At 46.5% G+C, this 13,577-nt stretch overlaps 1 protein-coding gene across 4 annotated transcripts in view; it reads right to left on the reverse strand.

Moving 5' to 3' along the window:
• STAB1 (stabilin 1) overlaps positions 1–13,577 on the reverse strand; it is a 53,814-nt gene that overhangs the window by 15,706 nt on the left and 24,531 nt on the right. For all 4 annotated transcript variants that reach the window (XM_015640947.2, XM_015640948.3, XM_033517587.1 and 1 more), the window contains 21 exons: positions 13,380–13,466; positions 12,939–13,050; positions 12,254–12,437; positions 11,967–12,060; positions 11,166–11,324; positions 10,221–10,316; positions 9,755–9,850; positions 9,104–9,151; positions 8,100–8,230; positions 7,611–7,722; positions 7,306–7,383; positions 6,830–6,931; positions 6,250–6,357; positions 5,628–5,759; positions 5,304–5,432; positions 4,534–4,590; positions 3,651–3,746; positions 2,361–2,556; positions 1,805–1,900; positions 785–830; positions 104–183 (listed from right to left, as the gene is read on the reverse strand). In XM_015640947.2, the coding sequence (XP_015496433.1) occupies positions 104–183; positions 785–830; positions 1,805–1,900; positions 2,361–2,556; positions 3,651–3,746; positions 4,534–4,590; positions 5,304–5,432; positions 5,628–5,759; positions 6,250–6,357; positions 6,830–6,931; positions 7,306–7,383; positions 7,611–7,722; positions 8,100–8,230; positions 9,104–9,151; positions 9,755–9,850; positions 10,221–10,316; positions 11,166–11,324; positions 11,967–12,060; positions 12,254–12,437; positions 12,939–13,050; positions 13,380–13,466 (2,239 nt within the window). The remainder of the gene's footprint in view (positions 1–103; positions 184–784; positions 831–1,804; positions 1,901–2,360; positions 2,557–3,650; positions 3,747–4,533; positions 4,591–5,303; positions 5,433–5,627; positions 5,760–6,249; positions 6,358–6,829; positions 6,932–7,305; positions 7,384–7,610; positions 7,723–8,099; positions 8,231–9,103; positions 9,152–9,754; positions 9,851–10,220; positions 10,317–11,165; positions 11,325–11,966; positions 12,061–12,253; positions 12,438–12,938; positions 13,051–13,379; positions 13,467–13,577) is intronic.

Genomic DNA, 13,577 nt, shown 5'->3' on the forward strand with positions numbered 1-13,577 from the left:
CATGGCAGAGTTCATGGTGGATGGCTGAGAGGAAAAGGATTTGAATGATCTTTCCTCTGGCAACTTCCTGCTGTTTATTTCACCTTGTCTTTTCTGGACACACCTGTGCAATGGGTCCCATTCCCTGTGTATCCAGCAGAGCAGAAGCAGGTAGGCTGGGAATCTGTGGAACTGTTGAGGCAGCTGAAACAAGACAGGGATAAACAATCACTGACAACACATCCTCTGGCATATGCATGAGACCACAATGACAGGAGGCACATTCAAGGTATTCCTTTACAGCTCCAAATACTCCAGTCATGCTGGCCAGGCCCTGTTGTCCAGCTCAGGCCTCCCACAGTGCACCCTCACCACACCCACGAGCTTCTGCAAGGCACAAGGGGGATGGCAGGTCCCTGCCTAGAACAGGAGTGTGGATAATGGATGGAGAAGGGAGCACAAGGGAGTCATTCCTGTCCTGTTTCATTCCTTGGCAAGGGCAGAAAGAGCTTGTAAATGGTTGGTTGATTTTCTCCATGAATAAGGCCAGCCTTGGAGTACCCTGGAGTCTCTAATTTCTCCCATTCACACATGCTGAAGGAACTTAGAGCTTGGACAGACAAAATCCTTGCGGAGATTACACGTGGCTCAGGTCCAAAGAGAGTTCCCAGAAAGAAACTGATAATTATACATCTTTGATGAGTAGGCACCTTCTGCCAGGCCTCTGCCAAGCCCTAAGCCACAGTCACCTGTGTAAAACGCAGAAAAACACACATGGATGACTCAGCCACTTGTCTGCACTTACTTGGCCATTTGATGGCAAGTGTTATTGCATAAGTCAGTCTTGATTCCTGCAAGAGAAAATACAAATACAACTTGGAATTTTTAGCTGGGGCCATTTCTGTCATCTAGAGAAAAGGAGCCTGCAAACCAGGAGTGATGCTAACTCTCTTGTCCTATGTGGGAGCAGGAAAATCTCATGGGATTTATGTTTTGGCACTTTGCAAAGGACTGAATTTGAAGTTCTCTGTCTGAGCTAATGGTTCCATTTGATTTTATCTGTGTGCCCTCTGCACTGGTAGGAATGAAACAAAGACTGAAATCTTGTCAATCCAGAACAGAGAGCCATTTGGTTTTGGCCCCTTTGAAGCAAAAGATGAACTGCTTTCATGCTTGACATTTACACTAGATAGGACAGCTCTGCTTGATTTCTAATTCTAAATTCACAATAAAATCAACCTTTGTGTACAAACCTTTAAAATCCCAAGGTATTTAGAAGGTATTTAGAAGGTTTCTCCTCACCCAAATGCTAATCAAAATCCCAAATCCATCTTCAATGTGTTACTCTGACACACAATAACAGATTTATTGAAAACTGCAGACCACAGCCTGAGCTCACCTGAGTGACTGAATCTGTGAGCAGAAAAAGCAGCTCAGCAAATACACTGGGGCCTTTTCAAATCAAGCCCTGCCACATTTTAGGAAAGCAACAGGAGTCATGACCAACCCAATGTGGCTGAAAGCTCCCATTTCTCTCCCAGAGCAAAGGGCTGTTTTTGAGGTACCTCTAATCTCAGAGGAGGAAGAAGCAGGGATAGGCTTTTCTTGGTTTACCAGAATAGCTCAAAGACTCGTGTACTGTTGGGGAAGTCACAGCAAATGCAGCTTGTGTGCAGGAATGAGAAAGCAGAGTCTGAAAAGGTTTTGGGAGAATGCAGAGTACATGTGACTCTGTGGCCAGAGCAGACAGAGCTGCTCTGACAACTCAGGATTCCTCAGATTTCTCTGCCACTGTTACCCCAGAGGCCCCTTCACACTCACGTACTTTCCTGGCAGGTAGGGCCCATCCACCCTGGGAAGCACTCGCAGCTCCCGTCCCCTCGCAGTCCATCGTTACAAATGCCATTGTCACAGGCACATTCTGCAGGGGAAATACAAAAATACAAAAATACAAACACCACTGTCAAACCAACCAGGGCTCACCAGCAGAGTCTGGCTACCATTTCACTGGCTGCTCTGTTCCTAATGCAACACATCAAACTGCCGTGAAGAAAATGTCACAGGAGTATCAGCTCTTGATCCCTCACTGCCAGGCCAAAAAGCCCAGCAAGAGACCACCTGCCTCTGCTTGCTGTAGCTGGGGTGGCAGCAGGAAGAGCAGCACAGCACAGCACAGCCTTGGTTTGAGGATGCAAAACAGGGCCACTCCTCTATTTGGCCACAAGTGCTCACTCCTGCCGTCTCTTTCTCAGAGACCTGACAGCCATTTGCCCATCTCAGAGTCTTGCTCCCACCACCCCTCCAGAGAGCTGAGATGTGGCCACTTTTCTGCCCTTGCAAGCAGTTTGGTGGAGCCAAGCTGCCACAGCCATCGGTGTCACCTGATTTGCAGTCGGTTCCGTATCGTCCCACTTCACACATCTCACAGGCAGTGCCGTGGAAACCCTCCAGGCACCGGCACTCCCCGCTGCCCTGGATGCCATCCTGGCATTCCCCGTTCCCAGAGCACCACTGGCCTGGCTTCCCGGGGCACATCTCACACATGTGGCCGTAGTAGCCAGGGCAGCAGATGGACCTCTGGAAAACCAATAAGAACAAGCTGGGGTGAGCCATCCTGTGCAGCACAGACAAGGTACAGCTTTATTGTGGGAGCTGCTTGATTGCCCTCTCTGTGTAACAGCCATAATTTCCAACAAGAAATGGAAGGAGCATGTAGGATGGAGTGAACACCCTGAAATGGGGTGTTCTGTTGCCCAGAGCTTCATGTAAAAGTTTGCACTGCCCTTGAGAAACACAGGCCCTTTGGTAAGGAACTGAAATATCCTGTGCCACTCCAGCCTAGCTCCTGCCTGTGTCCCCAGTGTGTCTGTCTGCCAGGCAGAGAGAGGCTCTGCCAGGACGTGATTTGGTTTCAAAGCCTGATTTAACTGCTCTCACTTTTTCCTGCATCTATCCATGGAGGGAAGAAAATCATGATGGGATGAAGTTGGGCAGTACAGATGATGAGAAACACCATCTAATGAAGCAATGCAAAAGTGCCAAAAGAGGTACAAGTGCTGACTGAAACTCTCTGTGTGAGTACAGTAAGTCTAATTCCCTGTCTCCCTTTTCAATTTCTCATTCCCTCTAAACTTTCCAAGTGATGCTGCAACACCTATAAGATGTCAAATTCACACAAGTCTTTCTTTTACCATTTTCTCTTTAAGTGTTTTCTTCCAGGAGCCCATTTTCACAAAACTGGTAGAGGCCATAACACACAAAACATGAGGTGTGAGACCTTCTGCTCCCCCCTTTCATTTGGCTCCAGTGAGTCATCAGTTATTCGGGAAGGCACAGGCACAAGCAGAATTCCATCATTCATGCCTCATTTCCTTAGGAAACCAGACTGCAAACATTCAACTCCTTCTCTTCCTCTGCAGGACAAAACCCAGAGCAACAGTACCGAAGCAGCAGATCCCAATCCATCACTGTGCAGACATTTCTGCAGATCTTTTGTTGTTCCAGTACCCTCCACCTCCAGGATGGAGAGCAATTCCCAGACAACCCCAGTCTCAGCTACACAAAGGTACAAACACAGCCAGGATTTCAGCACAGCCTGCACTTCCATGCCTGTGCTTCTGACACCCATCTTGCTTTTGCCAAAATGAAGCAGAGGCAAATGTTTTTCTCACCAGAAAAACTTTAGCACAGTTGAAATGGCAGCCCAGTATTCTTGTACCCGCAGAGCGCAATTCACAGTGAGCGAGATTCCTGCTTCCAGGAGGGTCCTGAGGATATAATCAGCACAGACACAGACAGGAGATATTACTACAATATTTAGACAAACAATGTACATTTTGCTGCATATGGCAGTGTTCTTTGTATCTGGCAGGAATAGCCCTAAAAAACTGAACTATCCAGAGGTGAGACCAATGAGGCATCTCTGGATGTGAGGGTCTATTTTTCACACAGAGTCTGTTTTTCACCTGCCAAACCCATGGTACACGTTAGTCTGAATACTGAGAAAAAAGGAATTGGGAACTTTTGGGAATAGGGTAAAGCAGCGAGGCCTAAGAAGCCAGATGTAGCTGCTAGACAATTCACAGCCAGCATGGAAACGAAATGCTTACTTATTTTCCTCTCTGGAAATGTTTGTCACTCACTCACAAACAAGCTGCAGGCACAACCAGCCCATCTGTGTGAACAAATCAATGGTCCAGGCAGGGAAAGTGCTACAGGCATCCCTAAATTTGCTTTCCTTGATGATAATGCCGTAAGAGTCAAAGATAAAATAAAAAAAGACATCTCTTCTTCCCTGTTAAGTGGGAAAACTAAAGGGTACCTGAAATTCAGGCAAAGCTTGGTGTCAGCTCTGGGTGGAGCTTCCTGATTCATGTCCATGTTTTTCCTGTGTAACCCTGCCTTGGTTTCTGCTTTTTCTTCCAAACCTTGGCAAGGGATGAGCCACAGAGGACTCAAGGGCACATCTTTTCAGGTATCAAGATGAGCAATAAAAGGACCTCAAAGCACTATCTGCAATCAATCTGTGGGCTGTCACATGAATCCAAGACTCACCACAAGAACTGATCCAGAAGGACACTTGATCCCCTTCTCACACTTGCCGCACCTTGACTAGGGCACAGAGAACAGGACAAGTCACAAGTGTGCCCTCTATCCACATCACACCAAAGCACTAATCTTGAATTACAAATGCTGCTCTACAGGCTGCTGGCTGGGACAAAGATGTTTTTATCTTTGTGGCTCAAAACACCAAAAGAAAAGATCATATGCTATACCTTTCCTGAGTCTCAGAGATTTTTGTAGCCCTGGGGTTCCTTCGCACAAGGCTGCAAATACTTATTTTCCTGGTCTGTAGCAGGCAGACTTACCTCAGTCTGACACTGCAACCTTCAGGTTTAGTGGCTCAATTGCCATGAGACACAAGCTGGACTTTTGGCCGTGACTCCCAGGTAAACCAGGGAGCATTTTCATGCATGTTGTCATGGCATGCAAAAATTGGGCTGGATTTTCCTTCCACAGCTGAGTATCTGGTAGTCCCTGCACTAGCCAGCCCCATGGCTGGCACTGTGAGGGAGGCTCAGCAAGGAGCCTCAAGGGAACAGAACATGATCTGCACAAGAGCTGCATTAGATGTACAGAATCTCCAAGTAGGAAGAGCCAAATCTCCACAGTGCCCCATTTCATGCGGCTCATCTGGGTTACACCACAAGCTACTGTCTCATCCATGAGGACAGCTAAGGTAGGTTCTCTGTTATCCATCAGTTTGGCCCAGCAGGTGGAGAAGCCCTGTGAAATGGTGTCAGCTCCTTGGTCCCCACCATTACCTTCAGTATGGTGGTGGTATTGGCAGTGCAGCGATTCTTCTGGACCTGGAGCACCTGGGACACCCCAATCAGGATGCCATTCTTCGTCTCAAAGGAATTTCCATCCAAAGGAATATTATTGACAAACTTCTGCAAAGCAGGAGATAACAGCTGAGACAATAACCTTCAGCTCCTTTTGCATGGATTGCTTGGCAGCTCCAAGACAGTCCCAGCAGGAAACTTGTGAGGGTGTGCAAAAGAGAAACCAGAGTAGTGGGTCACCAGCCTTAGGAAGTGATAGGTCAAGCCAAAGTCTCAGATGGCAGAACAGCCTGCCACCCTTACCTGAGTGCTGTTTTGGTAAAACATCAGCCAGAAGGAGAGCCCTAACATGCTGTTCTTATGAACTCCACTTCTCAAGTTTTCAGGCAAGAGCTTCTCTCCCAGTACAATGTGGTACTGCACTGTTTCATTGTCCTAAATCCACAGAAATACAAATGTTTGGCGTCATTTGACTTCCTAGACTGCAATTCAGTTGGAGGCATGGCATAAAAAATGTTCCTAAGCACCTGTAATGGCTAATTAAGCCCACAGAGCCTAGTAACTCTCTGTTGCAGATGACTGATCACATTTGATGATTCTGACACTTGATGAACCCATTAATGTTTTTTGGAACCTTTCATAAGTCTGAAAACTGCCACAGCCAGCCAGGAAGTGGAACATGTTGTGCCATCTATCCACATACTAATTTACTCTGCACTTGGAGTCCAAATATTCTTTTCAGATCCCACTGCAACACCACTGGAAATCTTCTCATTTCTCTGCCACATTTCTCCCAGTTTTTAGCATCAGATATTTATCTCCTCTGCATGCTGAAATCCCCTGAGCTTGTTTATTTTCTGTCCGTGTACATGGCCCTGCACCCACCACAACACATATTAGAACTGCAAGCAAGCAGTGAGCTTACCAGCTGGGTCACATTGGCAGCACGGCAGTACTCCTCAATGGAATTATTTCCAGGAACAAAAATTGTGTATTTCTCAGAGGACTCAACTTTCCCAATGAGCTGGTACTCCTAAAAAATGTCCAAACAGTAACATTAGCAATTACCCTTGTACTCACCAAAACCCAAACCACACGTAAGATCAGTTACAAAGACAAGAAGATATGCTTGAAAATGGGATATACAACTTCTATCCAGGCCCACACATCTGACTGGTTGCTCCCTGTCCTGACTGGCATAAGACCAGCTTCCCAGTTATGAAAAAGCCTTCCCTTTCCTCTGGTTTTCTCTGCCTTGTATAGGTATCAGAGCACCTGCAGTAGACAGGTCATCTTCCACTGTAACACATGCCAGTGATCTAGAGATCTAATTATGTAACTCTTTGGCTGCTCAAAAGCTTTCCTAGAAGATCCCCCATGTAGGACACACCATCTCCCTTTCTTGCCAGGCAGTCCAAAGTTAGGTCCCAAAGTACAGGATAAGGTGGGCATTTGCTCAAAAGACTGTCCTGGCAGTGACAGCTGTGCTCACCTTGACTGCTTACCTCTAGCAACTCCTTGAATATGCTGAACGAGGCCACTGTGCTGAGCTGTTCCTGCAGACCAGGAGGGCTCGGTGGGATATCTCCTGGGGATGGCAATAAAACCTGTGGAAAATGCAGGTTCAGAGCAAGGCTGAGCAAGGGGCTGAGGAGAATTTCACTGGACTCCTGCCCTGCTTGCAAGAAAGGAAATTAAAAGGTCTCATTTTACACAATCCTGCAGTCCTGCAATAGCCTGAACTCTTATATCAGCCAAGAGAAGGGGAGCTCTCCTCCCACTGGTCCTGGAGACAAATGCTTTAAACACTGAACGCTGCTGTACAGGAAACATCTGTCAGGACCTTGTGATAACCTCATATATTTTGGCTTTATATCCCTTGCTAACTGTCCAGATGTGTTCCTCCTTGGCCCTATCACAGAGGCTGCTACACAAACCTGCTGCTACAACTGCAGCATTTCCCAGTGCCACATGTACTGACCTTACTGAGGACATGGATGATGCCATTGCTGGCAGGGATGTCACTGACAACTATACTTGCATTCTGGATGGTCAATACCTGCACAAGAACCAGAGGGAGAAGCAAAAGGGTTAGGAAGCGCCAAGCAAGTTCAAAACAAATACGTTGTTTGTTCAAGGCTGCACATGGTTAATCTGGGTACAGTTTTTGAAAGAAGCCTGCATTTGAGGGCACCAGTGTCCCACCCAGGCTCTCCACTGGATACAGCAGCCCCTCAGCAGTTAAATTTCACACTGGTACATGAGCCTTATGTAAGAAACCCTTACGCCACTCGTGGTGTTTATCTGCCATCTGGTCTGTGGGTTGAGAGTGGGTAATTCTGGCCCATCGTACTTTTTGAGCCTTTCAGCAGTGAAGACACCTTCAAGGAAGTGGGCTCTGAGGGGAACAAAATCAGATAAAGAAAAGATTAGGGAACTGCTGGTAATGACAGGGAGATAAGACTGTACCACCCAACATTCACATCTCCCACAGGAAGTAGTTTAGCATGTGGAGAGAGCAGTGGGGAGAATTGTTCTGATGCCATCTGACTGGGAAAATCCCTCTGCAAATATACAAGAATAATCCCACTTCCCATGGTTTGTGGTCTGTTATGCTTTAAATTCCTCCTTAATTTTTGCCTGCTAGATATTTAAATTTGCTTCTATATTTATCTCAAGATATCTCATTTTTGGTCATGCACAAGAAAAAATCCATTTCATGGCTCTGTTACTGTTGTTTGGCCCAGTAAAGCAAAAGCAGGAGGCTCCACGTACCTGACTAAAAACGGCAACATGTGAGGAGTCAACCAGAAATCTTTGTCAGCATTGCTCAGGTTCTTGATAGCTGTCTCTGATGGCACCAGAACAGTGGCAGTGGCTCCTGCTGGGATGCTGAAGAGAGATTTCTGTTGTCCAAAGCACAAAAATGAACAAATAAGACACGCCACTGTCACATCTACTGTGCAAAATACACCCAGCAGTCAGCCATCCCACTCTTGCAGTAAGGTGAAGGAGATGTGAAGGAACAAGGCAGGTGCCCAGCAGCACAGCAGGATCTCCTGGGCATGGCAATCAATGAATGCCACAGGTGGTTTAGCCAAAACAGCTGACACCTGCTTTCCAAGGGAAAACCTGCTGCTTTAAGCTCTACCTTCCCAGTTCAGTTTTCCTTCAAACACATTCAATAGTATCTGTAAACACTTTTTTAATCCCCAGCATCAGCCCTGGGGGAGGAACAAAAATAACTGGCAAAAGATTGTTGGCAAAAGAAATTTTGTATGCAGCAGGCCAGGTGAGCTAAAGCTCAAGTTAGAGACTGTCCATCGTAGTGTGTTTCCACAGATTTGGTGCAATCTGTGGAGGATCTCTCTTATTCCCAAACTAGAGACAGGGAAGCAGCAATGAGAAAAGGAACAAACATGCAGTCTAATGTCCCAAAGGATGTTTTTCAGAAAAACAGTGTTATAATGCTATCCTTCTTTCTCTTCTGTGCTGTTTTTTGATGGCCAGGAGTTACAGATGGTACAATCATGAAAATTAAGTTCAACACAGCTTCAGCTTCCTCTTGTGAGAGGAACAAAGCCCCCAAGACACACTCATGACCCTCATTCTACCACAAACTCCACAGCTTTTCTACATGCCTGCTCTGTAACCATTTCTCCTTTGATTTGTTTTGTTTTCTCTAAAGAAACTTGGAATTGCTTGTCCTCTAACAGACTCATTCACGGACTTCACATCTTCAGAACTTACCCGTGTGGGTGTCCCATGGTTTCTCTTACCTTAACCCAGTCATAGAAGCCTACAAAGTGGGAATTCCTGGCCAATTCCTTTCAAATAGAAACAAGAGAAGAGTTACCTCTGCTGAGCACAGGGTACAGGGCTGGGGGACTCAGGGTGGGGGAAAGGAGCCCTTTGCAATATCAAATCTGGCAACAATGACTTTGACATTCTCACTTCACAACCATTACAGGCACCATGTATTGCGAGGCAAGATGGGCATTTCTAAAACCAAACTTCAGCCCATTAAAAAATATATTTCCAAATAAACAAACTCTTTTCAACTCATCTGCAATGAGTTCATGTGCATCAGGGACAAAAGATTGACTCCACAATGGCCTTTGATATTTCTAATGACAGAAAATAGGCCTGACAGCTCTGACCTGAAAAACTTCCCAAACAACAAAGGAAAGGTGAACTTATTGCACAGGACAGGTGCTCCCTGCACAGAGGTGAAGCAGCTTAGAAATTATGGCTTCACTGGCAGTAATTAGTCTTGGCATTACTTCTGTCCCTGTGGACTTGGAACACACTTGAGCTTCAGGCTGATGCTGGTAGAAGGAGTCAACTCAGGTAACAGGGAAAAGTATAGAGAGGGCAGAGCCAGTTCTCTCCAGTCTCAAAAAGGCCTCAGACATTTGCTCTTCACTAACTTTTAGAATGTCCCCATAGCACGTCATGCCATCCCCAGCGTAGCCCTCAGAGCAAACACAGGATCTCTCTCCTCCTCCAAGGGGTACACATGTAGCCTGCAAATACAAGGAAATGAAGAAGAAATCAGAGAGCAAACACAGCTTATGTAGTGTTACGTATGTCTCAGAATTGAATTCTAGCCTTCCAAGGCTGGGCTAGAGTAGCATACACAAACACCTTCCACCTGCTGCCCTTATGGTGGCACTTAGTGTTCCCCTCATTCAGCTAAGCCTAGGTGATTGCTTTGGTTGTTTGAACCCACACAAATTAGAGGATCTGTCTTTGGAGCACATCAGTGCAGGCCAGTAAGATGACATAACATAAACCTTTGCAAGTTTCTCAATGCCATGGCTGCTGCAAAACCTGTCAGTGAGAGGTGAGCCTCCCCTGCCATGCCAGCCTGAGGACAGCTCTTTAACTACTCACCAGGTCATGGCAGCCACCATTGTCCATGAGGCATGGGTTGATGGCATCACAGCTGTGGCCATCGCCAGCATAACCCCTCTTGCAGACACACTTGCTCTGCAAGAAAGAGACATTTCAGTTTTATAGACTTACCAGAGCATCTTCATTTACTATCCAAAAATTGTCTACGGCAGCAAAACTTATCCTTAATTTATTTTTCCAAGTTTTCTTCCTGGTCCCTCAAGACCTGGAAATGTGGAGTTGTTTCCTTAGCAGAGCATCTTCCTCTATCACAGCACACAAGCTGCCTGGTTATTCAAGCACACTGATCCCTTGCATTACTTGGCTGTGGGGGACACTTGAAGATGATGGTCTCCTCCTTTATTCCCAGCTTTTTAGGGAATAACACAGACTTTGTGAATGGAGAAAGAGGAGTTAATTTAAAAGCTTCTTGCTTTCAAGATATCTGAGAGCACTTGCACATCTCACCTCACCAAAGCCTGCTACAGCTTTTGTACCCCTTTTCAGCACATTGTGCAATGCTCGCCATGCTCATGGGGAGAAGCAGCACCCTGAGAAGGCTCCTCTGATGTGCACCTTCCTCCTACCTCAACATGTGTTGCTCTTGGCCCACTCCCTCCACAGACTGTCTGAACAGCTGCACATGCTCCTCAGTGCTGTGGTCTGGGGACAGGGGGATGCAGCAACTGGTGCCTTAGGTCAAGCTGTATTACAGAGTGCTCCTGTAGTAGACCTGTCCCTTTGCTGCACGAGTACCAGAGGTGAGCAGCAGTCCTGAACACACCAGTGCACCTCACATGCAACTGCAATGTGATGCTGCAGCTGGTGTTTCTGGGAGGGGACAAGCAAGCTTGGCTGCTGGCCAGCCCAATTTTTGCCTCTGGCAATCCAAGCAGAGCAGCTGAGGGAGTGTTAATTCACCAGGCTGCTTAGCTTTGCCCATACCTGCCCAGGCCCGATGTAAATGCAGTCGGCGTTGAGGTGGCAGTTCCCTCTGCTCTCCAGCATGCAGTTGTCTATGGGCACACAGGCCTTGCCATCCCCAGTCCAGCCCACATTGCACTGGCAGGTGGCAGTGCCAGGGCCTGTACTGGTGCAGAGGGCCTTCAGGAGAAGGGAGAGAGAAGGAATTACACCCGGCAGAAGGGAGAAAGTGCAATGAAAATACAGCAACAAATCTCCTTCCTTACACTGTGAAGAATTTTTGACTGACCATCTCTGATTCTTGCACTGGGGACAGGGTGTGAAAGCCCAATGTCTTCTTCTGACAAGGGTCTAATTTATGACCCTTCTTCTGAAGGGTCTAATTTATGATGAGGTCTGTTCATTTGGCAGTAATTTCCAACATGAAGCACCACAGTCTTTAACCACAGACAAAAATATAGTGTTGATGGTTACTGGGAATATGAGTTGGATCTCACAGTTAAGCTACAGAGAAAGTAATACATGTAAGAAGAGCTTGAGGGGAATATCATTGCAAACCAAAAATTATCTGTACAGCAAATCTGTGGGCTGGTAAAATATCTGATGTGAACCAGCCAAACTATCCATGGAGTGTCACATTTTGGCACCAACCCAAATGATCAACATCTTTACAATGACTATGCCAAGGCACTTGTTATTCCACCTCATCTGACAGACAGGAAAAATTAGTACAGAAAATCTGTAACAGTCCCAGGAGTCCTGGATCCCTGCTCTGATTGAGAGGAGCTGCCTCTCCACGCTGCACAGGCTGACCCCACTTACATTCTGTGAACAACCTCCCCGCTCTGGCTGACTGCACAGGTCAATGGGCTGGCAGGAAAACCCATCCCCTTCATATCCATCCATGCAGATGCACCTTGAAAGTATAAACACAAAAGGGACACAGGTAGAGCAGTCCCTCAAGCAAGCAAGACTTACTACCAGCAGGTTGGCTGAGTTACTCAAACAATCCTGTGCACCAAGTCCACAGACACACACACAGCCACAGGAGTGGCAGCCATGTGCCTGTACAGTGACAATGTGCCCCTGAACGTGCCCCAGAGACTGACCTTGCTGTGTCATTGAGGCTGCAGACAGCGTGCTGGTGGCAGTACTGGGACAGCCCGCTTGGACCACAGTTCTTGGATGTCCTGTCACAGAATTTCCCAGTGTAGCCTTCCTTGCAGGACCAGGACTGACACACCCCCCCACTGCCAGGCCTGTTGTCACAGACACCATGGACACAGCCACAATCTGTTAAGGACAGGCAGTAAGATCAGTAAGTACAAAAAGTCCAGAGTCCACCACAAGTTGTAGATTCCCAACTTTCCTTCACAATCTCTTGTGGCACCAAATAATCATTCCATTATTTTTTTTTAACAGAAGGATGTCTGCTGAGAGACATCCATCACAAATCAAGTCTGGCCAGGGAGCAGATCCTGCAGCTTCCTGAGTCCATATTTTCTATAGGCTGTAACAACAGACTCAAATTTAGGCTATCAAGCTGAAGGTCACTGTCAACTGTCTTTTGTTTCCTAACAGGAGAGATCTAAATTAGGATGATGTTTCCAAAATATCACCAATGTCATATCAAACATGTTTTCTCCACATGTAGTTTGAAGGGATACACATAATGACATTTTTGTCACTTCTTTCATGATGCTGGTCTTGCCACAAGGAAATCAAATATACATGAATTTGCACCATTATCCTTGCTCTAAATTTTCTTTTAGTGTCTCCATCAGAGTTACTAACCTTCATCACAGTTCTCGCCATGCTTGTTTGGGTTTGCACAGATGTGGCAGGCTGTGCCTTTGAAACCTTCAAAGCAGTGACAGTTGCCATTCCCTTGAATACCATCACTGCACTGGAAGGAAAACAAGAAAAAACCCAAAGTGATTGAAACTGAAATGCTGAGGCACTGATATCCATCAAAGACACTTTGATACTTGCAGTAACAAACAGGACTTTGAAGAGTGGTGGCAGTAATACAAGATCCCACACAGCCAGAGCTGTGCCCAACAGCCATGACCTAATTCACAATAAATATATGCCACTCTCCCTGGATCTTCTGCTACCACCTCTGTAGGCTCATCCCTGGAGCACAAACTTTGAATTGTACTTATCTCAAACTACACTTTCCAGCCACACTGATGCACCTGCTCCTTGCAATGCAGAAGGTTCCTCCACACTTACATTGCCCCGGCCATAGCATGGACTGGAAAACCCCCCTGGGCACGGTATGCAGTCTGGACCAAAAAACCCTTTGCAGCATCCAGGTTTCTGAAAAAAAAAAAAAGCAAGAGTGGTAAGGTATGGCATGACTTAACAAAAATTTCCTAGAGTAATCCTGTGCTCATAATTCTCAAATTCTGGTCCTTGTCTCTGCCATGG

The sequence above is a fragment of the Parus major genome, chromosome 12 (genome assembly GCF_001522545.3).
Source record: "Parus major isolate Abel chromosome 12, Parus_major1.1, whole genome shotgun sequence".
NCBI lineage: Eukaryota > Metazoa > Chordata > Aves > Passeriformes > Paridae > Parus > Parus major.